This window comes from Arachis hypogaea, chromosome 3 (assembly GCF_003086295.3).
Source record: "Arachis hypogaea cultivar Tifrunner chromosome 3, arahy.Tifrunner.gnm2.J5K5, whole genome shotgun sequence".
NCBI classification, from domain to species: Eukaryota; Viridiplantae; Streptophyta; class Magnoliopsida; order Fabales; family Fabaceae; genus Arachis; species Arachis hypogaea.
The window spans coordinates 30,789,177-30,806,730 of NC_092038.1; the positions used below are offsets into that span (position 1 = coordinate 30,789,177).

General features: G+C 36.9%; 2 protein-coding genes across 7 annotated transcripts; one reads left to right on the forward strand and one right to left on the reverse strand.

Annotated features, from left to right (window-relative positions):
* Positions 1 to 599: 599 nt before the first annotated feature.
* Positions 600 to 2,979, reverse strand: LOC140183369 (PR5-like receptor kinase). Its single transcript, XM_072231794.1, is given in 6 exon segments — positions 600 to 810; positions 1,135 to 1,147; positions 1,150 to 1,458; positions 1,550 to 1,566; positions 2,600 to 2,872; positions 2,972 to 2,979. Coding segments are annotated over 6 exon segments (831 nt in total).
* A 9,241-nt stretch (positions 2,980 to 12,220) lies between these two features.
* On the forward strand, positions 12,221 to 17,554 carry LOC112790119 (uncharacterized). 6 transcript variants are annotated; one of them, XM_072226972.1, is made up of 8 exons: positions 12,249 to 12,437; positions 12,589 to 12,720; positions 13,052 to 13,548; positions 14,154 to 14,248; positions 14,351 to 14,473; positions 14,702 to 15,508; positions 16,204 to 16,423; positions 16,756 to 17,554. In XM_072226972.1, exons 3-8 carry the CDS (start codon positions 13,254 to 13,256, stop codon positions 17,280 to 17,282), a joined length of 2,067 nt encoding a protein of 688 aa, XP_072083073.1. In that variant the 5' UTR covers positions 12,249 to 12,437; positions 12,589 to 12,720; positions 13,052 to 13,253; the 3' UTR covers positions 17,283 to 17,554. The 6 variants fall into 6 exon arrangements, with proteins under 6 accessions (XP_025688142.1, XP_025688141.1, XP_072083073.1 ...); XM_072226971.1 differs by having other exon boundaries at positions 12,264 to 12,437; positions 12,589 to 12,840; XM_025832357.3 differs by lacking the exon at positions 12,589 to 12,720 and having other exon boundaries at positions 12,221 to 12,437.

Here is a 17,554-nt window from a genome sequence, read left to right on the forward strand (position 1 = left end):
TTATTTTAACTAACCCATAATTTTATTTCTATTGATATGTTATTGTCAGTTTTTCAAGATATTGTTGAGACTTGTTATGTCATTATTGGTTCTTTAAAATTTGATGTTAAGATTTGCTACATATAATTATATATTTAATTTTTTTATTTACAAAATCGCAAATCTAATCTAATCCAAACCACTTTAAATTGGATTGAATTTGATCAGATTCTTTAATAAATATCATCCAATCCAAATCGTACCATAAGTAAAATTAGTGTTCGGACCGGATGAGTTTTTGATTCAGAACCGATCCAAATCACACCACGAATACCCCTAAGTGTTAGACGACCAATTGTAAGGTACTCCGATCCCTTCAATTTTTTCAAATAATATATAGCATAAGTTTTGCTATTTTGAGAATTTTATTTCTACAAATTGGTTATAAATAAATCATATCTATAAGTCTAAAAGTTTATAAGGTTTAATTTTGTAGTAATTTATAGGCTTGTGTTAATGATTAAGTAATATCTATTATTGGTCAAAGACCTTTAATTTTTAATTCCTATTGGTAGAAGCTTGATTAATTTGAAATTCTTAGATGTAGTGATGACTTCAACTCAAGTTTGAATACACCATAAACCCACAATCATCATTTTCTTAACCAATTTGTTTTCCTCTATTGCCACCTCTCCATCTTCAGGTCCTAATTGAGTGCCTTACTTAAGCTTTTTGTATATCTAATCAAGGAAATATATCTCACTTTTTTTACTCCCTTCTACATTAATGTTCTTCTTTCCTCCCACTATATCAAAAAGCATCATTCCGTAACTATAAACATTAGATTTATGAGAGGTTTTGCCGAAATGTCTATTCCATACTTATGGAGCTATATACCGTATTGTTCCTCTAGCATCCGACATGGAAATAAGACTTTCCTTCCTAGGACAGTTTTGCTAGTCCAAAATCTGATATCTTAGGACAAAAATTTTCATCCAAAAGAATATTATGCGGCTTTATGTCAAAATGTAAAATTTGAGTGTTGCATCCTCTATGTAAGTACTCTACCCCCTAGCTATCCCTTTGGCAATTCGATACAGCTTATTCCAACTCAACAATGTAGTAGTTTCAACTCCTTTATTTCTGTAAATAAACTTGTCAAGGGAACATTTGATATAAATTCATAAATAAGAACTTTCTTGTGGCCTTCAAAGCAAAATCCAAAAAGGGTGACGACATTAACATGAGAAGTTCTACTAATGCTATCTACCTCATTGATAAACTCTTTACTATTTTCTTTGGATGGATTCAACATTTTGACGGCCACATTAAAACCATTGAATAACTTTCCCTTGTATACAACACCAAAACCACCTTGTCCTAGTTTAACTTTGAAGGAGTTGGTCATTTTCTTCACATCAAAGAATTTATATCTTTTTATAATTAACACACCATGATTTTTTACGAAAGTTTCAATATCTTAGTTACCTTTTGTCAGAAAGCTGTATCTTTCTCGCCATCTTGGTAACTTGTATATAAAGTAACAAATACTCAACAATCCTGCAATTACTGCAGCTGCTGTAGCACCTGTTAGTTAGTAAATAAAGAATTAGAGGAACATCTAATGCTTTTAATTCTATAAACTTTGTTATGAAAGAAAAATCAAAATAAATAAGTGTAATCTGTTATACTTCTGGGATCTTCCTTTAAGAAAGTTATGATATTTGGCTTGAAACTAAAAGAAACCATTTCATGGTCTACGCCTTTAATGTGAACAATTGAAAAACTAGTTGACGTGGACAGATGCCATAGTAAAAAAGTAAAAGAGTAAGATACAAATGTTCATATCACTAAAGAGTCATGTCCATTGCCATGCATAAAGCAACTGATATTCAATTTTGAATGTTATCTCCAATTTAAGAAAAAAGTATTGTAAAGGATATAAAAATTTAAACTTTTTCATACTTGAGAAAATAAGAGAAATGTTCTTAATCCTTATCACTTGTTTACTATTCCTTAGTGGAGAAGAGTTGATGATTTTTGAATATTCTGGCCAATATAATACGAAACTACCATAAAAGAAAAATATGAAAGGAAACCCTTGGATGTATTACCAATAATGACTTTCTTTAGTCTGGTCCAGTGATTACCTGCCGCTGTAACAGTGAGACCAAGAGCGAATTAATGTCGTTCAATGGTTCCAAGATTCAAAGCAAAACATTCTGCACATGTAAACACCAATACTTTTAGTCCACAAAAGTACATAATGACTTCCTAAGTCCATAAATATATGTATTCACTGGAATGAAGGCTACTTTGTACTTTCTTTCGGTGGCAACTTTATTTAGAGATTTCAGTTTTCTATGATTTTCACAAATAAAATAATTTAGATTAATACCTAGTATTTTTCTCAACATATCATTGCTTATCTCAACATCTTGATAAGTACTTTTGTTGCTACACTTGCATGATCTTGCGGTTCAAGACATTATTGGGGTTTAAGATGTAATTAAAAATTTAATCTGAAAATAGCGTACCTTTTTTTTAACTTTTGGCAACAATTCTGCTATCTTCGCATATGCACATAATTTTCCTAGTAGCTCCATTATATGCACAATACCCATCAGAAAGCTTGCACTCAGCACAATCCACAGCTCTGTTCCAATCAAGAACAAACCCTTCACTCATAGCTGCACCAAACTCATTGATCAAGTCACCACTTTCGATCCGATCATGCTTCACTACCACCGTAACCTCAACATCACAAGATTTAGTCCAAGTCCTTTGACCAATATCCTTTCCAACATCAAACACATAAGACTTCTTCCCCTGACCATTTATTAAACACTTGATAGGCACAAAAGGTGATTCGAGCCGGCTTCTTTTGGCCGACCTTACAAAAGAAAGCAGCCAAGTTCGTTAAGAAGTGCCCACCGTGTCAGAAACACATCAACTTCCACGTCGCGCCACCCGAGGAGGTCATCAACATTACCTCGCCATGGCCATTTGCAAAATAGGGTCTTAATCTACTCGGACCATTTCTACAAGCGCTAGGACAAGTCAAATACCTCATAGTAGGGATTGACTACTCCACTAAATAGATCAAGGCAGAACCCTTAGCAACTATTATTGCTCAAAGAAGTCAGAAATTTTTGTACAAAAACATTGTCACAAGGTTTGGAGTCCCCCACTCCATTACCACCGACAATGGAACCCAATTCACCAACTAAACCTTTAGGAACTTGGTAGCCGACCTAAAAATAAAGTACCAGTTCACATTGGTAAAGCACCCCCAGGCCAATGGACAGGCTGAAGCTGCCAACAAAGTCATTCTGGCTGGGTTGAAATGCCGATTACAAGATGTAAAAGGGCTTAGGTTGACGAGCTACCTCAGGTCTTGTGCACATATCAGACCACCCCCACATTTCACGACAGGAGAGTCATCCTTCCAACTCACTTACAGAATGGAGACCATGATCCCCAAAGAAGTAACCAAAGATTCACCTAGAGTAATATTCTACAATAAAGGAGCCAATGTCCAGGCACAAAAAGAAGACCTTGACCTCCTCCCAAAAGTCTGAGAAATAGCTTGAATTAAAGAAAAAGCTCTAAAACAAAGGATTGACCTAAGATACAACCAAAAGGTGCTCAAGAAGAGTTTCGGCACCAACAACCTCATCCTGATCCGAAATGACATTAGGGTACAGAAATTTGGAGAAGGAAAGCTGGCTGCCAATTGGAAAGGACCCTACAAAATAGTAGAGGTCTTAGGCAAAGGTTACTACAAAGTGTCCAACCTCCAAGGACGAGAGCTCCCGAAGTCCTGGCATACATGTAACCTGAGAAGGTACTACAGCTAGACAGCAAACCTTGCGTAGAGGTGTACTCTTTTTCCCCGATTTTAGGATTTTTAATGAGGCACCAGACAAGGGCTAGGGGTACTCAAGCCCCTAGCACGTAGATTTTTGTAAAGAATTTCTTAATTACTACTAAAAATTCCTATTTCTTTCACTCCCATTTCTCCAAAAGTTTTTAATTTAGAACACATTAATTAAACTCGACAAACCACAAAAATCATTGCCCGACCTAAAAAAGGTCGGCAAGATGAAGCGACGAGGTACAAATTAATGTAAGAACTTATATAAACAACTTGTATAAAGCAACATTAGCGTGATCGGACAAAAAACGAGCTATAAAAGTAACTTAATAAAGTCCGACTACTCGATGTCGAAACTATGGAAGGAAACTAATAACTCATAATCTAACAAAGTTGCTAAGACCTAAAAGTCAAGCAAACCATGTTCAACTATAAAGACATAACTTCATTCTAAATGCCGAAAAAGTTCTCTGAGATATAAAGAGAATAACTTTGAACATTATTTTATAAAGTTGTGAAAACAACTAAAAATAAAAAGCAAAAGTGTTCAAGAAAGCTACCAACTATTACAAACAATTAAGTGTTATAAGGACCCACAGGTCGGGTCATTCCAATACAGAAAAAGAAATTAAGATTTTTCACCGACGAGCGGGTTGAGTCTCTCGCTCGTAGCGGCGTATTTTCCTTCGACAAGTGAAGATGGAGGGTGCATGGAAACCGGCACGGCTAGGATAGTCGTAGGTGTAGGGGGAGTCTCCACGACAATGACCTTAGGTTGAACCTCGGGCTGGACCTCTGAAGTTTGCACAGCTGGAGGAGCAGAAGTCTTCAGGTTGAGAGGAGGCCCCTCATCCTCATCAGGAGCCGGTATGATCTTCCCCTCAATGACAATGTTATTCATGCTGAACAGAGAAAGATCTAGGTCGGGGGCAAGAACTTGAACTTAAGCTTTCAAGTTCTCGAACATCTCGTTCATTCCCCTGACCACATGCTCCTAGAGGTCAGCATGGTCATCCCGGCTATTCCCGGGCAGCCTTCAGCTTCTCCCGAATACCAATCAACTCCTCGTAAGTTCGGGAGTAACTCTTCTCAACCTTCTTCTTCATCTCCTCTGCCATTAGCACCATGGCCTTAGCTTTCACAGCTCAGGCACAATCCATCTCTAAGTCAGACTTTAGTTTGACATTTTCCTCCTCCAACTCCGACTTCAGGCTACCCACCCTCTCGACCTCAGCTCGGGCGGGATCAAGGAATGCTTGAATAGCACGACCGTGAGTCTTCTTCAGCTCCTTGGCTAGAGCAATACTCACCCCCACCATACGGATACAATTACGTGCTATATGGTTGAGGTGACTCTGGATGGCCACGTCATCCATGGCTATCTAGCTGTAAGGGATGATATTCTTTTTACTCCAGGCAAACCCATCAAAATCTTTGTTGTTAATACTTGGCTCTTCGGAGGTCTTCTTTTTTTAGGAGGAAGTCCCTAAGGTGACAGAGTACCCAAAATCTCCAAGGTCGAGTCAGCAGAAACTAAGTGAACAGCCAGAGTAGGGATAACCTTCCTCGAAGTAACAGTGCTAGAACCCGATTTCTGGGGAGAAGGTCGGGAGGAAGCACCATCAGTCTCTTGGCCCTAAAGACTCCGAGCTACCACCTCCTTCTTGGTCTTGTGAAGATACTTCATAGATGAGGTCTTGGAAGCCATTGTTTCTGCAAAGGAAGAAAACGCGTCAGGAGCAGTAAAAAGTAGCTAAAAAAGAATTACAAAGTTAAAGGTCGGAAAACTACCTAACTCAGACCAGAGCTGACTGGGGTCCCCTAAAAACTTCTTTGCGTCCAAGTGAGGAGCCCAACACTCTTGCAACACGTCTACAAATGCTTTTTCAAGTTCGTTTAAACTATTTATGGTGTACTTGGTCACTACAGGGTGTTCTTGCTAGAAAAGGAAAAAGGTTGGCTCGTTATTTTCATCCAAAAAGAAAGGTCGGGCACCCTCCACAATCCAGACCTTGAAGAAATAATTTTAAAATCATGAAAAGACTCATAAAAAATGGAAAACACTTTCTACCATGAACGGCGCAGAAGAAAAATCATGAAGCCTTCCCAATATAGAAGCTGAAAAATCTTCAAAAAGGCCCAAAAGTTAGAGTGAAGCTAGGAGAGGGCTACATTACAAGACCAGAAGACGTTTGTCTCGAAATCAGTAAAGGAAAGAGATATGCCCAGCTTAGTAAAAAAGCATTCATAAGCATAAAAGAAAGGGCACTCCGATCTATCTAAAGGAGGAAAACAAACCCTCTCCTCAGGGTCAGGCGCTACCAACTCATAGTTTTTCTCATCCTCCCTACTATCACAGATCCTATGGTATCTACAGTAAGCCTCGCAATACTCCCTATCCACTATAGGAACACAAGAAAAAACGGGGGTATCCACCCAGGCCAAGAGACTAGAATGAACCTTAGTCGACATGATCAGAACAGTAGAATAAGACATAAAACCTATACCTACAAATACAAAGTAAAGAAGTCGTTACTAGAAGAATTCAGACATCACCCAAAAGAAGTCGGGCAAAATAGCAAAATCAAAGAAAGCCATTTTTTCAAAATTGTTCCAAACCAAAAGCTATCATTCCCATTCGACATTGTCATGTCGTAGCGACACCATTAGGGGGCAACACAGGTATAAACAGACAAAATGGTGACACTCATAAAGTTCCACAATGATCAGAAAAACCAAAAGACCCAAAACCAACAAAAGAATGATACCAATCATCCAACAAAGGGAGCCTTTTCTTAGACCCAAGCGCTCTGCACCAGCCCCAAAAAAGAAAAAGAAAAGGCTTTTTCTAGCAAAAAAACAAGACAGCAAGTAACCTCAAAGAATCAACAATATAAAGTATATCAACATCCACACCATTACTAAAAGTAGCTTCATGATACAAGAAGTACCATAAAGGAGACAGAAGGAAACCAACCTTAACAAAGATATCAAAAGAAAGAGGGGCACGTCAAGCTGCAGTTAAACACAAACGTTCCCCTTCTGGCGACAAAACCTTGGTAACAAAAGTAAATAAAAAAATCAAGAAAGGAGAAAATTCTTCACGAAGAAAAGAGAAATGGAAAGAACTTCAAAAATGGAGAAAGGAAGAAGAAGAAGGCCGCAAAGCTTTTATAGGAAACAAATGGTAACGGGCGCATTAACTCCTCTTTAAATCATGCACGTAGATCAAGAAAACTACCGCGCCAATTCAGCCCCTCATTTAAATAAAGGCAACGTTTAAAATTTTAGACAGGTTGAACACCCGACCTCTATAGAAAGGGGCACCCGACATCTAAACAGAAGTCACAGAACACTTGAGCCCGACCTACAAAAGATCAGGGCTCAAGCAGGGGCACTGTTTATACCTTGGCCCAATAAACAAAGCCAGGCCCAATAAAGACAAAAGACCCACCCCAAAGGATGGCCTCTGATCTACCGAATACCCGACCTCTTTAAGAGGTTGGACGCAGCGAAAGGGCCCACTTGTACTTATCTAAATAAGTAACTGCCTCCCCAAATCTCTCCCACTATCTTTATCTTCCTAAAAGAAAGATCCTAACAAGCTCCCCGAGATAAAGGGAATGGTTATCCATCATGAAAGATGGAACTATTCCGACAAAGATGGTTATCAACTCTACTATAAATACACTGACACCCCTCAGGTATAATTTATGTTCAAACCTGCTTAAAGCTCTTGTTAACTTAAGCATCAGAGTCTCTTGTAGGTACCACCCCCCACTTTCTCACGAAGAACTCGGACAAGCGGCACCTTGACACTAACAAGTCGGACACTGCTACACAAAGGGACCTTAATATCACATTCAGACTCAAATCAACGTTTCAGGTAATACTGTGCGGATATTTTAATTTATACGCTTTTTGGCATCATTTTTTCATATAATTTTCATTATGTTTCATTTAAGTTTTATTCTATTTTAATAGGTTTTAGTGCCAAATTCATAATTTTGGATTGTACTTTGAGTTTGTGTGTTTTATGATGATTTCAAGTATTTTCTTGCTGAAATTGAGGAGTTTTGGCAAAATTATGAGTCAGAGATAGAGAAAAGATTGCAGATGCTGTCAGCATCTGACCTATGTGCACTCGAAAAAGCATTTCTCAAGGTACAGAAGTCCAAATGGTGCGCTCTCAATGGCTATAGAAAGCTAACATCCAAGGCTTTCCAGAACTATATGATAGTTTATACTTTGCTTTGAAAATGAAGGTTCAAAACTGGCTTTCAACGCCAGTACTTTACCCCTTTCCTGGCGTTGGACGCCCAAAAGGGAGCAGCTGGCGTCCAACGCCCAAATGGGAGTCCCAAGCTGGCGTTCAACGCCCATAAGAGAGTATCAACTCATGGATTCACTCAAACTCAGCCCAAACACTCACCAAGTGGACCCGGAAAGTGGATTTTCGCACTACAATACTAGTTTATCTTATTTCTATAATCCTTAATTATCATATTAATATAATAAGAGAATATCACCAATGTTTAGGATCTTTTACCTTTAGCTCCTGGCCACTCTACACGTTTTACATTACTTTTCTATAAGCTATGAGCAACTAAACCTCCTAGGTTAAGGTTAGGAGCTCTGCTAATTTCTATGGATTAATAATATCACTATTCTATTTCAATATATGCTTGATTCTATTCTAAGATGTATTTTCGTTCTTCGTCCTAATGAATTGGGAGTGTAACTTGACTGTCATCTCTATTCTACATGGGTTCTCGCGAGTCCTTGACGGGATAGTACTGAACCACAAGCTTGATTCTACATCTCTCAGACAGCTAATCCATGACTTCGTTGGGTACTTGGAGACATTAGTGCAGCCGAGGTACGGGGCAATTAAGGCCTTTATGGTATAAGCTAGAATCATTGGAGCAGCGTTCTCTGATCCGGAAGATCCGACCTTGTCTGTGGCGCTTTGAGTAGGATCACTAAGGGAATGGACTGCTAGAGCTTCACCCTCGTTCAGATTGGATGACCGCTGACCCCGTGTTTGTCCTGAAGCAGAGGAGATTAATGACCACTGACCTGGAGTTAGTCATTTACAGCCTGCCATGGAATGAATCAGCAGAAGTTGGAGTAGACAATGAGAAAAGTTGATCCAGAAGGAGGAAATATCTTCAAAACCTCAACCGTTCTCTCATCATTGATTTCACACAATTAAGTAAGTCTATTTTATTCTGCTTTTATGCGTTTTCGTGACAAACTATATTTTCTATCCACCTGACTAAGGTCTACAAGATAGCCATTGTTTGTTCAAACCAACAATCTCTGTGGGATCGACCCTCACTCACCTGAGGTATTACTTGGACAATCCAGTGTACTTGTCGGTCTATCTGTGCGAATATTACAGAGTCAATTTCATGCATTGGATAACTCTCGAAACAACTATTATATAATAAGAAAGAATTTAGCTACTTTTTCCCATAATCATGATTGTGGTTGAATGATAATGATAAGTGGCGAAAATTCACCATTTCATTTTCATTTTAAATTCATAATATATAAGTTTTTTTTTCTTAGAGATAAAAAAATAGTGTACATACAGTTGACATAAGTCTTTTGTTAATTAGTTTTTGGTGCATTCAATTTTAAAGCTTACTAAAAAATCATTTTATAAAAAGCTAAGGGCTTCATTATTTTTATTTTCAATATTTTTTAGAATTTTGTTATGTTTATAATAATTGGTCTTCATTTTTTGCCATAGCCCAAAATGAACCATGACCGGCGCTCGGGGAAATAGTCCCCTAGCAAGCCTAACCGACTCAAATATAAGTTGAATAAGAAAGTTACAAATATTATATAAGTTCTAAAGTAAATAATTATACACTTATAATAAAATTAAGATAATTAAAAATAGTTGGATCCTGTCTGTGTCATATGGAGCATATATACATCTAAAAAATGTCAACAAATAAGTACTCATTGTAGATCGTACATCTTGAATCGAAAGCGTCACATAGACAAGTAATTGTTCCTGAAAAATGTTTTTAGAAAAACGGGGTGAGTTTTGCAACTCAGTGACTAGACAATACATCTATAATCAACATGAGACCATATAAACATTATATCAAAATAATTTTAATTAGAAAATAATAGTTGATAATAATAAGTGAATCAATAAGGGAGTTCTCATACAGAAATCAAATCAAAAGTCCACACTTGGGTGGCTTCACCTCTATGGGTAGCCCTTTCCTCTTGTGTGTCCCAACAGAATAACAGATCTAACGTGTGGTCTACACGTTAGGCTAGCAACACCCTTGCTAGCTGGAGTCTGAGTTAGATGCATCTAAGTTAACGTCATAACCGCCGTTAACTAAGGTTTTCTAATACGAGCCTCTCAAACCAATTCAAAACATATAATTTCAAATACAACAATTCCTTGATCTTTCAAATGTATAAGGTATCGAATCAAATCAAATCATATTATACTTTCTCATCAGAAATCTTTCCAATCATACTTCTCAATTATAAGAAATATCAAACATATTTCACAATCTTTAAAGTAAGTGAGTACTAACAATTACTTCAATGCTTCAAAAACAAATTTTCAAGTAAAATCGAACATTTTAGAATAATACAAAATTTCATAAAAAATATATATAGTCTCATATATAGTTCCGAAAGCATAAACTTCATAAAAATGAATTATTTAAATAAATCAATTATCAATTATACTAATCAATTTAAAATCATTCAAGACAAATATAGTGAGTATAATTCAAAGATCATACTAGTTATAAATCAAAATAATTATAGATGCACAATCAAACAATTATAAATGTAAAGTCTACTCACAGCTTGGTCCCAAGGGACCGAAGATACCGAACCCGGAGTGCCAAAATCCAAGGTGAGGAGGATTGAAGTAAAATGGAACGAATGAGCGTAGGATTTGGAGTAGGGCAGCGACAAGGTGGAGCTGCGATAGTTTGGGTTATTGACAGTAACCGTTCAGCTCCAGCGGCACCAACAGTTCCATTAGAAACCAAGGTTTACTCGAACGGCGACTGGTGGCGAAACAACCCTCTATTCACAATGGCTCCTCTCGCACATTCTGTTTCTCTCTCTTCGAGCTCTCTCTTCTGTCTCAACAATGGTGATGACGACTTGGCATGGCGACGGTTGAAGCTCAGCAGCAACGGAGACAAGGCGCGGCGGCTGTCCTTCCTCGTCTCCTCTCTCGTGCTCGTCCCCTCTCTCGGACGCATCTCTCGGTTTTGGCCTCTGATGGCGATGCAATGGAAGTGAGCTGGATGCGGCTGGTGGCGACGCGACGGGACAAGAATGGCGAGCTCCAGACCGGCGGTGACGAGGCGTGGCTCTCTCTCTCCTCGCGTGGTGGCTCGGCGTGGACAGCTCCCTCCTCCCTTCTCTTCTCACGGTCTCCCATCTTCTCTCTTTCCCGTTTTTTTTCTTTTTCTGTTGCTGGTATGTGTGCTATGAGAAATAGGGTATGAGGTGAGTGAGGGTGTGTGCGGAGATGAGAGGTGAGTGAGTGTAGGGCTAAGGTTAGAGAAGGAAGAAATATACTTAGGAGTGGGTCACACGTCTTATCTATTTTTTTCTGATTAGTACATTTTTAATATTCTTTTAGAATTACTTATGCCATCGAATTCTGAAGACAAAAAAATTCTTAAAATGAGAAAAAAAAACATCTAAACTTTAAAAAATTTTAAAAATATCAAAATTTAAAGTATATTTATAATAACAGCTCAATTGAATTTTTTTTGTATGTTTTAAAACAAATAAAAATGAATGATTTTGATTCATTTGAAATTTTTTATTATATAAATAAGACAAAAAATAGTTATTACATGTATAAGAAAAAATATAAACTTCTAATATTTATTTAAGTACTATTCAACTATTCCAAATAAAATATTTTCAAATCAATTCCTACATTAACTATACTTAATATTTAAAATAGTAAAAAATATTTTTATTTATAAGTGAATATTTATAAAATGACTTTAACAAACGTAAAATTATACAAGAAAAAAATTTAACTCATTAAAAAGTTATGCTAAATCAAAGAATTATACGAATATATTAAAGGCATTTCAAACTAAAAAATTAAATTATTTTATTAACAGAATAGAATTTTTTTTTCTAGAATAAAAAACTTTCCAAACAGTTAAAAATTGTACCAATGAAAGTCGGATATATGCTGGTTTCCTTTTACCTATAGATGGTAAATTTTTCACATTATAATAATTGAATATTCTCATCTTAAGGTTACTTTACAATTTATATCATATGGACGATATATGCTGTAAAAAATAAAATAAAACAAAATAAAAAATGGTTGGTCTTACCCTGACATAGTTACATCTAACTTAGCATCTTGTATCTAACTGCCCTACCAAAATCTTGCACCTAACCGATTATTTTCACCTTAATTCTTCCAAAAACCAACCACCACTTCCCCACTCTTTTTTCTTCTGATTTCCAAAACCTGCCGCTTCATTTTGGATGCACAATCTCTCAGCTCTGCAACTCTCTCACTTTCCATGTCTATGGCAATTTCAAGGTATCCTCTTTCTTCTTCATCATCAGTATCGCAAGCCTCATTCCCTCTTCTCTTCTCTTCCGTGCTCTCTCTGAGCTGCTTTTAGTCCAAGATCCTCTTTCTAGTGACCCCATGATCACTCATCAACGTCTTTGATAACTGTCTTCTGTAGAAAAGAAGTTTCAATCTTTTCTGCAATTTCAGACACCCTTTTGCCTTTTATGCAACAAGCTCTAGAGCAGCCAAAAACCCAATAGCCTTTTGCTTCCTGGGGTTTTCAGATCCTGGATCGGTTTTTCTCAAGGTTTTTCTCTCTGATCTGTTTGTGAAGATGCATTAGATTGATATTGCTTTGTGGCTCATGTCAAGTTTCAAAGAACTTTCAGTTTCACCTGAAGATCATGCATCTTCATGAGGCTTTCTGGTATTGAGAGAAAAGGGTCAATTTAGTTCACAAGGTGTTTCGTTTTTCTCTAACTGCATAGCCCTTCTTGATTGATGAGAGAAGATTTTTTGTTTTTGTTTTTGCTTGTTTTTGTTGGATATCATTAGAAAGGGAAAATCTTTCTAATTAGTGTTTCTGAAAGGTTATTTGTTTTCTGTAGTAATTATCTTTGATATCTTTTGCTATGTAGAGTGAGGAGATTGAAGCTGTTTTGGTGTTGGGTTTGTTTAGATGATAATATGCTAGAAGGTTATTACTTTACGAGTTTGGATCTGAAAGATTGTCCTATTGGACAAGTTAAACAAAAGGGTTTGGAGCCCTTGCCATTGCTTTGAATTCAAGTGCAAATCTGGTTTTTGCATTAGCTCACTCCTCTTGGAGTTCCTTTCGAGATGGCTGTAACCGACCGGTGTTTCGTGGAATGGAAAGAGCAGTTTGTTTCCCAAGAGCGTGGCAACCGTGTGGTCCACTATTACCTGAAGGATTCTGATGGGGAATCCATACTTGCTGTTGTGGGCACTGAGAGGAGTGTTAGACACATGTTCTACGTTGTCGCCGATGAGTTTTTGGAAATTTGTGGGAAGGAAGGTTCTGTTCCTGCCGGTTTCAAATGGAGATCTAGAAGAGAGGTGGTTGATTGGCTGACGTCAACACTTTCAAAGCAGCATCTTCAAGGAGATAGAAGTGGTAAATTGATACTTATTGCCTATAACTTTATCTTATTGCTATCATTTTGATGCTTTTTAGTTGTTGTTGGTTGAATGTATGTGTGCAGCTGCAAAATGAAAGATAATATAAGGATGTTACAACTTTGTGTTACAATCAAAATCATGAACTAGTGTATAGTGATATATATATATCTTGTGTAAGGCAACTCTATGCATATCTTTCAATACAAATCTTTGAGCTGTTGTTTGTGGCATGAGTGCATAAAACTCATTCATGTATCTATGTAAATGTATCTTTCTCATAGTTTTTATATTCTTCAATGCTTTTTATGTCATTTAATCTGGAGTTATATGGAGTCTCTATCATGTGCAGTCTGAACTTTGAAAGCTTTTTAACACTGCCATTTTTCTCTAATATAGTTTTGTTCTTACTTATTCCTGTTGTATAGGATAATAGACCATTATACCAGTGCCATTTCCTTTTTTTTCTAATAAAACTCGTATTACCCCTTCAACAAAAACTGCTGATGCTCACATATAGTAAAACTGATAGTGAAAGCTCGTTTAAGATTATTAAGATTCTGTTCTTTTATATATATTTACTTATATTTTTTTATATCATAGGATCACCTAGTCATTCTTTAGGACATGCTTATGATACCACAAATGGTAGTGTCAATGAAATTACTGGTCTTCCTGCTCCGATAGCGAATGGCAAGGTATATCCCTCTTGTTTACTTTTTCTTTGTCTTCCTTTATTTATATCATTTAATTCCAGTTGTAATTAATATTTTTGATGTATACACACGTCTCTTGCTCAGGGATTTCTAACCCGAAACTCCAAATTATCCAAGTCTGACATTGTTTGGTCTGGAGTGGCGTGGACGTGTGGCAAGCAGCTTAAACATTATCATGCTTTTTGCAGGAATGGCATCAAAATAATTGTAAGTATTCCTCATCCATCCACCTCCTAAACAAACATGGAAGTATTGGAAAATGGACTTGAACTGAGGTTTCAAGTATTGTTGCTCATCCTTTGATATTTTATTCTATAGATTATACAGAGAAGGATCTGGTGCTTTGAGTTTAGCATAGAGGAAAATATCTTTGAGTTGTACATATCTCTTTGCTAATAACATCACATATATCATTGCCTCCTTTCTGGTTTCCAGGTTCAATCATTTGTTTTTGTCATGGGCAAGGGAGAGAATCATTATGTTGCTTATTTAGAGGATATGTATGAAGATAGGAGGGGGCAGAAAAAGGTCAAAGCGAGGTGGTTTCACCATAATCAGGAAGTCAAGGGTGTGATTCCCATACGAAATCCACATCCTCGGGAAGTTTTCATCACACCATATTCTCAAGTCATTAGTGCAGAGTGTATTGATGGTCCTGCCACGGTCTTAAGTCGTGAACACTATGAAAAATGCATGCCTTGCTTTTCCCCAACTTCATCTGATAGAATACATATGTGCTTTAGGCAATTTAGGAGCAACAAAGTCAAGCCCTTTGACTTGAGTAAACTGCGTGGCTACTATGATCAACCAATTCTTTCTTGCTTGCAATTTGATTCTATGCTGAACCCCAAGGGAAATAGCCTAGCAGGAGGAGATGAAGAGTTGAGTGCAGGTGAAAATGTAAAGCTCAGAGCCAAGAGAAGGGATAGGGGAACTCCTCAGTCTTTGATGGGTCGACAAGGAGTTAGGAAGTTAGTTAGGAGTCAGCAAATGATGGTATACAAAAACTCTCAGGGTGTAAATAATTCTAGGACAGATAGGAAATTGTTTTCTCAGAAGGAAGTTGAATCTCAACCTTGGTATAATGTCACATACAAGATTGATGACAAGATAGAGGTCCTCTGTCAGGATAGCGGTATCAGAGGCTGCTGGTTCAGGTGTACGGTTGTGCAGGTATCTCGGAAACAGATGAAAGCCCAATATGATGATATTCAGGATGAAGATGGAAGTGGGAATCTTGAGGTATAGTCCTGCTTTTGTGGTTCTCCAAATTCTGTTTCCTTTGTTGGTTAAATCCTACAATAGTTGCCATATATAAAGCCGGCTCCTATTTACTGTTTGTTATCATGGTCAAAAAGAACATTTAAGGCTCTATTTCTTCTACAGCAACTTGTAACTGGAAAGAAATGTTCTTTTATAATTGTAGTTTATATCTCATGTGGATTATGCTAGACTAATGATGGGTCCAAATTGAACTGAAATAAACCACTCCTTGTTATAAATCTTCTAAATGATAAGGATCTGCATACTCATATATGGAAGTACCTGTGCTAAGGATGTTATTTGAATCAGTTTCCTTGATCTCTTTTGCTAAGTAATGCTATGAAAGAATGACAGAAGATATCTAGGCTTGTCTTGTTGAGGGATTGAATTTTTCTTAGTTCAGAAGTATGAGAAATTTGAAATTGTTAGGGAAGAAGAAAAGAGGCTAAATGGGTATGGCATGACCAATAATGACAAGGATTGTAATCCCAAATTCAATTAGAGTATGATATGATTAGAACCTTTTAAAATTTTATGTGAAAAAAATAGTCATGGAACCAAGTGGTAAATGATATATTGCAAAGCAAAAGTTTTATAGTTTCCTTCAATGCATTACATTTGCACATCTTAATTTGGAATTCAACACTGTTACCTTAATCTTTTCCATGTTTTAGGAATGGATCCCTACTTTCAAGTTGGCCATGCCAGATAAACTTGGGATGAGACATCCTGGCCGATCAACAATCAGGCCAGCTCCTCCAACCTCCGACGATCAAGAATTGGTTATTGGGGTTGGAACTGCAATTGATGCATGGTGGAGTGACGGCTGGTGGGAGGGAGTTGTAACTGAAACTGATAACTATGTTGATGATAATGTGCAAGCATACTTTCCTGGTATCCTATATTACTGTTCTATTTTTTTTTGTTTAAATTTTGGTTTAATGATATGTAAAGTATTTTATAGTATGGCTCAATTTATGCCTTTTTAATTTAAAAGTTTTTACTTAGGTCCTTATATTGAATAAAATTGTGTAATCAAGTCCTTGGATGAAACTATCTTGTATATAATTCAATAGACTCTTATCTAATTTTGTGAGCTAAACTATATTTATTCAATTCAATTCAGTCAAAATTTGTTCTCAATGCATGTAGGATCTGATAAAAAAATTTAAATTATTTTATTATTTGTCTCCCCTTTATAAATAGAGTTATTCTTCTGATATCAGGTGAACGGTTGCTAATGAAAGTAAGCAAGAAAGATCTAAGAATATCTAGAGATTGGTCCGGGGACAAGTGGATTGGTATTAAGCCGAAGCTCGATATAGCCTCAACTATATTCGACATAAACGGCGTTAACACGAAGCATTCCACGTCCCCAGCTAAAGACAGGGACTCTGTTGGTGCTGCAAATTCATGTGATGAAGTTCCGGCAAGTGACGAGACTATTAATGAACCAGATTTTGCTGAAGAAAAGGTTGAGGGTGTTGCTGAAGATGGGGATAACAATGATGATGATGGTGATAATGATAATAATAATAATAATCTTTTGTCAGAAAAAGATACTGAAGTAGATAATAATGTGATCGAGATGAATAGCATTGGTAATGAAGATAATGGTGATGATTCTAATGACAATGATGACAATGTTGATAACAAGGACGGCGAAAACGATAACGATAACAAGGAGACGGAGGCGTTTGGCGCTTCCGTGGCGGACGGTAAAGCCGGGGAACCCGTGGAAATGGCTGTATAAACGTTTTGTTTTTTTGCTAGAACTGATGGCTGATTGTAGAGCATTGCAACCATCTCTTACTTTGTTGTAAGTTGAGTCTAATAGCTAAGATAGGAATGTAAATAGTAATGTGGAAAGGTGATTCTTCGTTTTTAACCTTCCATATAGGTGAGTGTTAAGGGGTAATGTCTCCGAGTATCTGTTTTTCTCTATTTCAATTGATTGTATTAGAATGTAGATTTCTTTCATAAGGGAACAGATATTGTTGATTAATTTCAGTTCTTGTCTAACTA